At 46.0% G+C, this 13,494-nt stretch overlaps 1 protein-coding gene across 1 annotated transcript in view; it reads right to left on the bottom strand.

Moving 5' to 3' along the window:
- The window catches only part of LOC135388768 (protein unc-13 homolog B-like), a 291,747-nt gene extending 288,010 nt beyond the window's left edge, over positions 1 to 3,737 (bottom strand). The window contains exon 1 of the mRNA XM_064618549.1: positions 3,562 to 3,737. Within this exon, the coding sequence (XP_064474619.1) occupies positions 3,562 to 3,583 (22 nt within the window). The 5' untranslated portion in view covers positions 3,584 to 3,737. The remainder of the gene's footprint in view (positions 1 to 3,561) is intronic.
- Positions 3,738 to 13,494: the final 9,757 nt, after the last annotated feature.

The following is a 13,494-nucleotide window of genomic DNA, read 5'->3' as shown; positions in this document are numbered from 1 at the left end:
ATTGAGAACGATAGTGTTCGTAATTTTGGAGGTACTGAAGTGCACACTATAGTTTGTTTTCAGTTTTTGTCAGCCATCGAATTGTATTACATTTGGAATGAGTGAGTGAGTGAGATTATGGGTTTAGTACGTGGCACGCTGCAGTGAGTGCACAGTTGACAACAAGTGAGGGACAAACAAGTGAGTGTGGCAGTTAAAAGCTATCTACATGTACGAGCAATGAGATGATCCAGGATCATTTGGAATGACAGCAACCTTCCCAAATTAACCCAATGTGTGTATAGTGCACAATGCCAGAACCAACAACAAGAGTAAGCACTACAAGCTTTGGACATCAAGTCAATTGTTTTTCAGTATGCAGTTCTCCATTCCGAACTCGGTCATTCACAGAGGTCACTGAAATGTAATAGACCTTGGTACATTACAAAGACCTGCACATTTAACACGTTACGTCTTTAATTCATTCATTCATTTTCATTTTATTTACTTTTTAGAATAACTTAGTTCTTATTATTTATTATTTTATTTATTTATTTTTCTTCTTTTTTTTTTTTGTGTGTGTGGCTAGCTTCTCACTCTGCTTGGCTTCTGCTTTTTTTATTTTGCGTTTTCACAAGGTAGTTATAGTTATACGTGCAGAGTGCATTCAGTGGACAGTTTTACAGGGATTACCTCACAGTCGGTTTCCATTGTGTCTGTCCATGAGCATTCTATTATGTCCCTATTATCCATTCTGTCAACTGAATTAAGTATCGTCAACACCGAGATCGAAGCAAAGGCCTCAGGTTGCGAGCGGCAGACATTTCGAATGGAGACTGTGCTTCTGCTGGGCAAACAGGTCTAGACGCTGCTGCAGGAATTACATAAATAGAGGAATAAACCAATTTCTCACCTTACGGCACCCTGAGTACTTATTTATTTATTGCACGTGGCTTTTTTAACTGATCAACTTTCAGTGCTGTATCGATTTAGCTAAAAAATAATTGTATTTAAGTTGTACATAACGAAGTGAAAGTAACACGTTTTTCATTCAATTCATTGAAAGAAAAACAATATTTCATAACATTTTGTTGTGTGGTTACTATAGCTTGGCAGTTACTTACAACCAGTTTTCATACACTTTGCACTTTGTACAAATTGTCTGACAAGCTAAAGTTTGACAAGCTAAAGTTAGGTAGCTGACACCTATCTTTGCAGAAATAAAAATATGTATTTGTTCACACTTGAAGCATTTGCTACTGCTATTTGACAGTGTGACATGCCTCTCTCAGTATTCCAGTGCACTCTGTACCACTGCACCCTCACTTTATGCTCTGGTTTTCTTTCTTTGGCTTTAGAGCTTAGGAAGCATGCGAAAAATTGGCAAGTGCGAAATATCTCCCAGCAGCAGACATACGGCTGTTCGACTGCTGTAAGCACATCATTAAAGACAGGATGTTCGATTCAGACTCGAATGTGATAACAGAAGTGCAGATAAACCACTTCCTTCATACTCTCGCAAGATCTAGCCACATTTTTACTGCGCACATGTCTCCATCTTTGAGCTGGCTTTCACTAATGGTATGCTCATGTGTGGTGAGAAGTTAAGAGTAATACGTACTCTAGATTTCATCTCCACGTTACAAAAGCATAACAGCAAAACAAATCTCCCAAATGTTCACAAAACATTTATGTTTGAAAGCAAAGTGTACCAGAAATTCCAGTGTTCCTGATACTGCAAGGCAGCCTAGACACCCACCTCCCACCATAAAACTAAGAGTGGAAATAAATAAATAAAACTAAATAAAGAGCTTATACGAAATTCCACTGCTAGACTGTACGCAAGTCAATGTGCAACCAAAGCATGAAAATGTAAATTAGAGAAGGAACATTGTGGGTTGCATGTTTCTCATCCATATTCCTTCTTTTTATGAACACTGTCAGCTATGAGGCAGACTAGCTGCAAAGTTTTCTGTGCTTTATTGTAGTCAGCTATTGAAATCGCAACTTATTTGTATCTTAATGATGTAATGGATTTGGCACGTTGGTGTTTGAATTAATTTTCTGTTGACAACACAAGATTAGTGTTCCTGATCAAGCTGCATACCCTAATTTTAGGCCAGTCACCAGTGGCCAGTGTGTCAATAAAATGTGTATGTGTTTTCTAAATGCAGATTGATTCCTTTAAAGGGAATGGAATGGAAAAAGTATATCGTAGACAACGAGTGACTCGCCAGAAAATTCAAGCTCCAAAAGTGCTTGAAAGTTGAAATTTCCTCCTCATCACTGCTTCTGTCAGAAAGCGTGAATTCCTGTGACTCACTCACAAAGACTCTCAGACCCCAAAGTGACCCCAAAATTGTTCAACTGAGCACAGGAACAGGGCATCTGTGGAACCTGCCGCCTGAAGACGCCCAAATTTGGCAAACCACGAGAAGGTGAATCGAGCGACCGCATGTTAATCGAACGGGCAAAAATAGTACATTTAGCATTTGCGTGTGTGGCAGTCAGGTCACTCCCGTTGCAAGTCTGTTTGCAAAATAGTTCCGGAGCGCGCAATCGAACCATCGTCTTCACGCGAAAAAAGAAAGAAAAGCAAATCACGAGACAGAAAGTGAACGCCAAACGGTTCCGGATACAACATAAAGTGCACAATCGCACGTGGTGTGATTCAATGTTAGTGTACCACTTCTATGGTCGTTCCCCAATAGCGAACGTTTTTCACCCCACATTTAGGCCGAGTTGAGTCCGTTGAACCAACAAAAGAAGATAAAGGAAAGAAGGGCCTCGTTTCCCGTGAAAAAAAAGGGGGAAGCCAATCATTTTCACGAGCGCCAACATATCTGCGAAGCGCGATCAGGTTTGCTTTACGAGAGGCAATATAACCACAATCCTCTCGAAACGAAGATATTGTCGTCTGGCCACGTACGGCACGTTAACAAATGCAATTTCGTTGACAGTTTTAAGCCATGCGACGATGCTATATACCGCTGCCGACAGTGAATGGATGATATTATAGGAAGTGCGGTTCGTGACCTATCTAAAACATGCACGTCAAATCAGTGCAGCACGACAGTGCGCTCACTCTGCTTCAATATATGAGAAACACAAATGCGAGTGAACGCAGGTGAATAAATACGCTACGTGGCTGGCCTGACTTACCTTAGTCGTACAATTTTTATATGCCAAGTGACACATTTCGAAAACAAGCCATCGAACGGCTTAATTGTAACATTCAACATAAAGGCGTGAAACACTTCCCGTACAAGCTGTGAAAAAGAATCCGCGCTTGAAAGTTGCAGCGAAATCCCCGTCTGCTCTCGCAGGAGGCACAGGTCGGGAACCCTTCCCGTTTCGGTTTCACTTCTACGTCACCGTACGCTGTTACGTGCGGACTTTTGACACGCGCACAAGCTGGAGTGGCACCAGAACAAACGCAGCGACGCACTGGTAGAAACCCACACAGGCAACACAGCGTGTTTGTAAACACCACAATATTCACGAGCAGAAGCGCGCAGGCATACTAAGCCTATTGGATCCAAACCGCTCTGTTGCGACGCAAACCGCGCGCGGCCGTCTTACCTGTGACACAGAGCAAGGACATGTTGGGTTTGGGATGATCATGGAGATTTTTGGTCGTGTGCTTCTGGCGAGGGGCTCCAGGGTGTTCGCAAAAAGGTAAAAGCTCGTTTGGCGAACTACATCATACACTAACGGCTGTCGAAGCGGTCGACTGCTTCCACCACCACGCGCTCCCATCGTCGTCGTGCCATCACAGATGACGTCATACAATAGGCTGCTCCCATCAATTTCGCGGGGGGAGAACAGTGGCGATTGATCTAATTTCGCTGCGTCTTTTTTTGTGTGACGGAACGCAAGCTTTCTTCTCAGGGTGCTGAGATTATGATGCGGTCGGTGTATGTATGTGCGGGAGGGGGTTGTATTGATGTCGGTGGGAGAAAGTGGGCTGGAGGTTCAAACTCAACGAAGGAAGCCCAGGGGCTGTCGACATCAGCCAGAGCTATCAAGAAAAATGACCCAAATCCGCTACGCAGCCCAGCTCTTAAAGCAACCCCTCAAAGTAGTAACACCCTGCCAGGGGTGGCAGTCCGTCAAGTGCTGTGGGAAAGCGCGTCACTCCAGAGATACGTGCGAAAAATAGCCAACGCGTTTGCAAGCTCCCAGTAAGCTCACTTTAATCGACAACGACGGGAACTTTATTACCTGCAGTTCAGGTGAATATGCAATTACGTGCTCTACCGGCATAGCTGGAATATCTAGAGCAAGTTTTCGGCACGTTTTCCGGTAGAGGTTCGCGCTATCAAAACAAGAAACTAATCTAGGACTACTCCTTTCTGTTGTCCATCTATGTCAACTAACACAAAAAACAGTTAAAGAACTGGGTAAGGATTGCCATCAACGAAAATGCGCTGCCGGGTCTTCTGTGTCATTACAGAAGTGGCGGCCGCGGGGGAGGTCACGTGCTCATGAAAACCAATAAGGATAGCCGAGGCAGCGAGGCTCCTGCTCCTCTGACTTTAGATGTGGACGTGGAAATGTATTCAAAGGTTTTGTATGCCGCCAGGTAAGAAAAATATTTTTACTCCATATTCTGACATGCAATAGACGCTCGTATGATGTAATGAACCGCATATGTCTAAGGGTCACAAAACAATAAGAATATACCTTAACCGAATGCTGGTGAATGGGGTGCTTCGTCCACGACAGGTGATCTCTACGCCATTGCTCATGGTTATATGACGAGGACCGAAGAACATTGAGGACCGAAGTCCTGTGCAAGTGTGTCACAAGCCCTTCAGGATGATCTCGCGCGGAGTGCCTGTCTTTTGCTTCAAGTCTGCCAGTGACGGAGATACGTGTCAGTAGTAGAGCGAGCACACTTCATTAGGGTTCCGCAAACTCGCCACTGGTTTATATGCGAGAACAGAATAATTTCGCTGCATCCGCTTTTGTAGAGTTCGGGCGGTGGTCGGGACGTGCAGCCAGGGATCGGAACCGTTATTTGGGGGGATTCGGTTCGGGTTGATGCACATCGGTTCAGTTCAGGTTCGGGTCTAAAGCACAAAGAATAAAGGTTCGAACCGATTCACTGAAGCCTGAAAGTTTTAATCTACTAATATTGCAATGCCAACAAAAAGTACTGAAGTGTGATTTCATTATACTCTGCAAGAAGAAATTTAGCTGACAAGTGTAGTGCAGCGGCAAAGCGACCAGTGCGTTGTAGATAGCCTAGGACAAAAGGTGAAAGGGCAGACTGTAATAGACCTGGCAGAAATGGTACGCTATATTCTGCTCGCAAGCGAGCTCAGAAGCGAATTTTGCGACTGCCCAAAGTGCTGCGGTAACACTTGATGAACGATTAGGGCAGTGGTTCTCAAATGGGGGTCCGCGATGTCCTCACTTGTCGGTGAGCTTACTACACCTGCGTGCGCGTCCGAGATACAGGTATGACACTTTGCATGAGTAACACTGGTCCACGCTTCAGTGCGCTGGTAACAGATGCAGTCATAGGCTAATCATTCCTTTCGTTGCTACTTGTGCAACAACAACAAAAAAAAATACTTATCTCAGTTTAGTTTGTGCCCGTACCTGTTGCTCTCTACTGCGTGTGGAAGAGGTACGTTCCCCATAACTACTCCAACCCAGAAGGGGTCCTCGTCACATACACGACTGAGAACTACTGGATTCGGGCAAAGACGTCAAAAAAAAAAAAAAAAAAAACAGAACCACGATGGGCTGCCACCTCTAACCCTCGTTCGTGTGTGTTTCGGCTCGTGACTTCGATGGAAGCGCTTGATTTGTCTCGAAATAAAGTTTTCGCAATGGAAACGTGTGTGTGTGTGTGTTAGCGCCGCGAAGCAACAGTGGCTATGAGCGGCGTACAGATGTGGAAAGATGGAGAGATTGATTGATTGATTATGTGTTTAATGGCACAAAGGCAACAAAGGCCATAGATGGAGAGAGGACAGCGGGAAGTAGTGGGGGACAGTGGGGTTAGTATGCGTATTGGGCGGACTTCAGGGAGAACGCTGTGCCGACATTCACCTGGAAAGTCTTCGGAAACCCCAGGGTGAGATTTCCCTGGTTTCCCACGTCAGGGAAAACCTCAGACAGCACAGCCGGTGGCAGGGTTCAAACGCACCACCTGCCAGTCTTCAGCGCGACCTTGGTGGACCACCAACGAGCGGGACGCCTCAACCCGCTCGGCCATGCAGCTGGTTGCAATGGAAACACCGGGGCCTGGCTCGCTGAAGCAAACATTTCCCTTGAACTGTTTCGCGAACCGGTAACCGTTTCCGTTCAGCTCCGGTTCAGCGAGAAATAACGGTTTTAGCCATTTTCGGTTCGGATTCAGCTCACTCACATTCACGAGCACGAGTGAGCATGCTCATGAGTGAGTTTTGCCGAGGTATGAATTCGGGTAAAATCTTCCAAGGAGGCACCCATTGGCCAAGGAAAAGCCACGTATAGTATCAGGAAAGGGAGAGAGAGAGAGATTATGGTTTTAATGGCACAAAGGCCATAGGGCGCAAAAACTACGGTGAGTGTGTGAGATGCTTATGGGAGAGATGAAAGGGATCAGGAAAGGTGCGAGCAGATTAATCATGCGTCAAGCAATCAGTGGTGCACTCAATCTACACACAAGCAGAATTAATTTCCCTGGCTACAAATACCGTGCCGTGTCTTATGGGGGTCAGTAACTAGTCTTTATCCTAATGTTCAGGGTCACCGCGCAAAATATTTCAACTAAATTCGAAGCCAATTATTTATAACTAGGGTTCTGCGTTGTCGGTTTTAATCGAAAAACAGCGGATACAGAGGGACATTCCAGGAACGATGACAGAGATAGATTGCAGCACATGTCCAGCAAGTTGTTGATGGAGATCAAAAAACCATACAGGAATGCGGTGATTGTGGACAATTGTTGCTCGCTTTCCGCATGCCACGAAACACCTCTCGTCAAGATGCTGCATTAATCCACCGAATGCGCCTTGATATGGGCTTTACAGCTCAGTGGTGTTACCGCTTGAGACAAGTTGACTCTCCCACCTGCTGCCACTGTGGTGTTCTTGAGGATCTGGAGCATTTTCTTCTTCATTGCTCCCACTACCAACCTTCCCGAACCACACTCTCCGAGTCTCTTCGTCAGCTGGACTCTCGCCCTTTCTCCCTATCGAAAGTGCTTGGTCCCTGGCCTAATCCAGCCCAGCAACGCTCTGCGCTCAAAGCTCTTCTGACATTTCTGAACACCATCGGACTTCGATCGTTATTGTGAAGGGGCTCGTCATTTTATTCCCCACATTCCCACCAGCAATGGGGTAGAGTATCGCCTGTGGCGATGAACCTCCCCACTCTCCAAAGCCAAAAATAAAGTTGTTGTCGTTGTTGTTGTGAAAAATGTCCGTTTACTTTTTTGTCAGCCGTAAAACGCCACCGCAGCGAACGACGCCATGTTGAATGGGCGTCGTGCGGAATTGTGATTTCTATTCGCCGATAACTGTCGGGTAAACCCGAAACATCGAGAAACGCCGATTTCGTGGAAATCAATAAACACCGAAAAACATACGCCGAATCCGGCAAAAAACAAAAACCGAAAACGCGGAACCCTATACAGTCAAACTCCTTTACAACGAAACTCAGGGGACAGCAAAAAAAAAATTGCAATAAAGGTATTTTCGTTAAAAAGGATGTCCATTATTGGACCTATAGGGCTCCAGCAGGACCGCAAAAAAATCTGCTGTAGTGGTATTTTCGTTAAAAAGGTGTTCGCTATAAAGGAGTTTGACTGTACAGGTATCTTCGATTTGGCTGCACTCGTTGAACTAGTTCAGGCGGTGCAGCACTTCTGTATTCGTTTTGCCAGTGCCGCTCGTGCCCTATACATTCTCGTATTCGTTTTTCAACGGTGCAGCACTAGTTCTGCACGAGTTCACGGCCGGGCTGCACTTGCTGGATAGGAAGCGCAGTACGAATGCACGCGGAGCAGACGACACGTCTGTAATGCCGACGGTTCCTTGAAATATGTGTGATGCAATACCAGTTTCATTGTCGCGATAAGCACGTGAATAGCGATAATGCGGTCATATGTGAGACCTACCGAACGGATGATTCGAACTAACTTTTTGGAAAGAGGCGTAAGCTTTGGAGCGTCCGGAGAATCTTTTTTTTTTTCATAAAAATATACAGAGATGAAGGACCGAGTAGGAAAAACAAGACTCCTATTCGTAGTATCTTCCCACAATATTCCCGTGATAGCCGGGAACACGGATGCGATCTTCCTTCCCTTCCGCGCAAGTAAATGAAATGCATACGTCGTCAACTCGTTGTTACTGCCGGAATCCAACAGGTCCAATTCTGCTTACAGGTACACAGCCATAACAAGCACCTATACCAATGACTAGTAAAGCGAATGAAACACAACTCACACAAACAGTGTACATGAAAGGAAAGACAAGCGTAAAGAACACGATAATGGCCGCGGTGCTGGCAGCAGACCGCTAGCCTGCACCTGCACTCGTTGTTCGTTTTGGAAGCGCTAGTGTTGAACTATGTTGAACCTATACACTTGCGCTGTCTTAGTCGGTGGCGCACTCTCTTTGCTCCACATCGGCACTCCCCTGAACTACAGTGTCAGTGGTGCTAGCCAAATCGAAGAGGCCTTATTTATAACTGAACTTGGCAGACATCCCCTTCGCGTGCGTGACGTCACTGTCACTAACTTCCGCTTCCTGTTCTGCAACGCAATCAGGCCACCGATTAGAGATAAAACTATCAGGTTAGGTTAGTAGTATACCGTATCTCAAAACAGTCCCCAATCACCGTTATCTCGGTGACGTAAATAACGCGTACGTCTGTAGTGAACCACATATTAATGGGGGAAACAGTCTCTAATGGTGTTATCCGTCCGAGGCCGAAAACCTACGAAAACCGAGCTTAAATCAAAAGCGCGCAGTGCGCAAACATCGTTCGTCGTCGGGAGTTCCTCTACACGTCATACTGAAAGCGAAATCCGATTTTTTTGTGTGTGTTCCGCGTTAGCGCCGCGACGCAACTGTGGCTATGAGCGGCGTACAGACGTGGATATATGGAGAGAGAACAGCGGGAAGGAGAGGGGGAAAGGGGGTTTAGTAGGTGACCTGGACAGACGACATCCGATGTGAACATTGATTGATTGATTGATTGATTATGTGTTTAATGGCACAAAGGCAACAAAGGCCATAGAGCGCCAAAACTATGGTGAGTGTGTCGGAGATGATTATGGGAAAGATGTGAGAGAGAGTGTGTGGTAGTTAAAACCTATCTACAGGTATGAGCGATGAGCGATGAGATTGACCAGGATAAGAGAGAGAGAGGAGGATGACGATAGCAAGCGAGCATGGCAGTTAAAAGCGGAGCAATGCTTATCTACATCTGACTAAGAAACCCACACGTGGTCAAAAATTTAATGACGTTATCAAACGGCACAAGAGGGGTGTCACCCAGTAGAAGGGCTGGGTGGAGTGGGACATGGTATCTGTAGAATGCGGTGAAATACTGTTGGCGTTGATGCTCGAAGTGAGGGCAGGATGCCAGTACGTGCAAGACAGTCAAGCTGTCACCGCAGTGCGCACAAGCTGGCGGATCCTGACCTCTGAGTAGGTGGTTATGCGTGAGCCATGTGTGTCCAATCCTCAATCTCGCGTAAAGAACTTCGGATGATCTGTTGATGTGTTCAGTCCGATGCGGGGGGGGGGGGGGGGAACGTGTGGCTGTGTGAGGTGTAGCTTGTTATTTTCTTCCATGTCCCACTCCTGCTGCCACTGTGTGCAGACAGCTCTCTTTAACACTGGCAGGATGTCTTGGTAGGGTAGTCCTAGAGCTGACTCCTCTTGTGCCAACGCTCGCCGAGCCTCACGGTCGGCTCGTTCATTCCCCGGGATCCCAGTGTGGCTGGGGACCCAGCAGAGACAGATTGAAAAGCCTCGGGAACAAAGTTGGGTCGCAAGCGCTCGTACTCGCTTGACGAGGTGATTCTTGCTGTCATAGCATGAAAGCAGCGCACGCACAGAGCTTAGCGAATCGGAATAAATTACTGAATTTTCAAGGTCGTTTTGTTGAATGTGCCGCAGAGCCAGGAGAATCGCGTAAAGCTCTGCTGTGAAAACTGTGGCGTTCGTGTTCAGGCGTGCCGTCATAATAGAATCACCTTCAAGGGCAACGGCCGCCACACCATTGCTTACTTTAGTCCCATCAGTGTAGATTGCATGGTGGTTCCCGAAGTTATGGTGAATCTCCAGGAATTCCTGGAGAATGACAGTGTGTGCAGTGGATTGTTTGTCAAACTGTGTCATTTTTAAATTGGATTGTATTAGATGTCTCTGCCAAGGCGCAGCATCGAGGACTGCCTGCTGCAAGGGAACGCCAGAGGGGCTGAATCCCACACGGGAACTCGCCGCCTCCACACGAAGCGGGAACGAGGGTACAACAGAGGGCTTTGCAAGGAAGAGTCGCTCCAGAGCGGGGTTCACACTAGAGTGTACAACTGGGTCATCGCCCTGGCATCTGTACCTTAGCGCAGCCTTCACATGTTCAAATTGTCTCCGTCTCTCGAGCGACCATTCATTGCCCTCAACATAAAAACTCTTCACAGGGGACGTCCGGAAGGCACCGGTGGCGAGTCGGATGCCTTCGTGGTGGATGGGGTCCAACACCTTCAATGCCGAAGGCCGCGCCGAGCCATACACGACACTCCCGTACTCAATTACTGATCGCACAACCGAGTCATAGACCCGCAACAGTGTGACTTTGTCGGCTCCCCACGATCGATGGGATAAAACTTTGAGTATGTTGGAGGATTTCAGGCACTTCTGTTTTATATAGTTTATGTGTGGCACAAAAGACAGCTTCGATGTGAACATGCAGCTAATTTTTCGTGTTTCTCTCAAAATCACTGCCCGCACTCTGCTGGAAGAAATTTTGCATATGTCATCTACAGTAACTTACAGTTGAACACAACTACCCGACAGCTCCACGAATGTCCATTTAAAGCGACGTTACCACCGCCATCTCTTCGGACTGACTCGGGCCGGACCTTTGCGAAAGCTGTTTGAAGCTTTTCGCGTGACAAAACTCAGTGTAGGCACGCTGCTCAACTGTTTGCCTCGCCTGTTAGCATTCCACTGAGTGAACGCCGGGACATGCAAAAATCCCGTTCTTGCACGTGCTCGACGAAAAGAAAAGCACCTTATTTTTGGTGATGATGATTGGGGTGCTTGAACTTTTATGATGACGCTGGTTAGGTTATGTTGGGATAGGCTAGGTCTGATGATGATTGGGGTGCTTGAACTTTTATGATGACGCTGGTTAGGTTATGTTGGGATAGGCTAGGTCTGATGATGATTGGGGTGCTTGAACTTTTATGATGACGCTGGTTAGGTTATGTTGGGATAGGCTAGGTCTTGATGATGATTGGGGTGCTTGAACTTTTATGATGACGCTGGTTAGTTTATGTTGGGATAAGCTAGGTCTTGATGATGATTGGGATGCTTGAACTTTTATGACGACGCTGGTTAGGTTAGGGGGAGAGAGAGAGAGAGAGAGATTATGGTTTTAATGGCACAAAGGCAACAAAGGCCATAGAGCGCCAAAACTACGGTGAGTGTGTGAGAGATGTTTATGGGAGAGATGAGAGTGGGATGTGAGAGTGTGTGGTAGTTAAAAGCTATCTACAGGTATGAGCGATGAGATGGACCAGGATAAGAAAGAGAGGAGGGTGAACAGGCTAACGTGCTTGGCGGACGATAACAAGTGAGTATCTACAAGTGTGAGCGATGAGGTGATCCAGGATTAGATGTTTACATGAGGAGTTCAGTGATATTGGATAAAAGCGGAGCAATACTTAACATCTACATCTGACTATGTAATCCACACATGGTCAAAAATTTGATGACATTATCAAACGGCACAAGAGGAGTGTCACCCAGTAGAAGGGCTGGGTGGAGTGGGACGGTATCTGTAGAATGCAGTGAAATACTGTTGGCGTTGACCGTTGACCGTTTTTTTACCACTTATCATTTCATGGCAGGGTTAAGAAATGTTTTTTTTCAATTTCATGGCTTTGAAAATGTTTTCACGCTTCACTCACACACAAAACTGAGGGAAGACTGCAGAAAAAGTGTCCCAACTTGATCAGCTACGCATAATTTACTATTAGATATAAGGCAAGGAACAGTTTTGCTCAGTACTAGAAGGCCACACTGCCTGAATTAAATATCGATGAACATAGACATTTCCTTCACGAGTATCAATATCTTATTGGTACATCGATATTCGGGAATGAAATTTCGACTTATCAGTAATAAGTTTATGCAGCGCGGCCTCCTAGTATTGAGGAAAAGTGTTCCTTTCTCCTAACTCGCTCTTATCATATCTATGATTTTCCGTGGTGCTGATCTTCCGGTTTGTAAGGAATACGATTGTTCTGGTTCATTATCACTTTGCTATACAAGGGTTGTTTTCCAGTACAACCCTTACATTTTCCTATAAAAGACTATGTTTACATTTAGATACTCCTATCAAATTGCCTTTGATGAGACGGACGCTACCCCCAGAAGGAACGTCACACACCATAATTTAAAGCACAAAACCTTGCTAAATACAAACAAACACACTAGATTCTTTTGTGTAACCATGCTGACTAACAGAGAAACCCTGTCTAGCACACCATAATTCTAAACAGTGGCGTCACTAGGCGTCACCTTCCCCGACATAGTGTGCACCTTGCACCGTAGTGCACCAGGGCACCTTGATGGCACACGTGGAAAGTATTTGACTATATGAACTCCTCTGTGTAGTTTGGATGACAAGTGGCATCATGGGGGACCACTAAACTAGTTTGCAAGAGCACAAAAAGAAATAGGCCACTGTCTGAGCGTAGACATAATCTAAGCTCAGCCTTACTCTGTTATTCTATATTTTTATTTTTCTGTGTGTTGTATCTGCATGATTGATTGATTATGTGTTTAATGGCACAAAGGCAACAAAGGCCATATAGCGCCAAAACCATGGTGAGTGTGTCGGAGATGATTATGGGAAAGATGATGTGAGAGAGAGTGTGTGGTAGTTAAAACCTATCTACAGGTATGAGCGATGAGCGATGAGATTGACCAGGATAAGCGAGAGAGAGGGATGACGAGAACAAGCGAGCATGGCAGTTAAAAGCTATCTACAAGTGTGACAATGAGATATTTACATGAGGAGTTCGGTGATATTGGATAAAGCGGAGCAATGCTTATCATCTACATCTGACTAAGAAACCCACACGTGGTCAAAAATTTGATTACGTTATCAAACGGCACAAGAGGGGTGTCACCCAGTAGAAGGGCTGGGTGGAGTGGGATATGGTATCTGTAGAATGCGGTGAAATACTGTTGGCGTTGGTGTTCGAAGTGAGGGCAGGATGCCGGTACGTGCAAGACAGTCAAGCTGTCACCGCAGTGCGCACAAGCTGGCGGA

The sequence above is a fragment of the Ornithodoros turicata genome, chromosome 3 (genome assembly GCF_037126465.1).
Source record: "Ornithodoros turicata isolate Travis chromosome 3, ASM3712646v1, whole genome shotgun sequence".
NCBI lineage: Eukaryota > Metazoa > Arthropoda > Arachnida > Ixodida > Argasidae > Ornithodoros > Ornithodoros turicata.
Note: the sequence above shows the minus strand (reverse complement) of the source record. Positions and strands in the feature narration are given on the sequence as shown.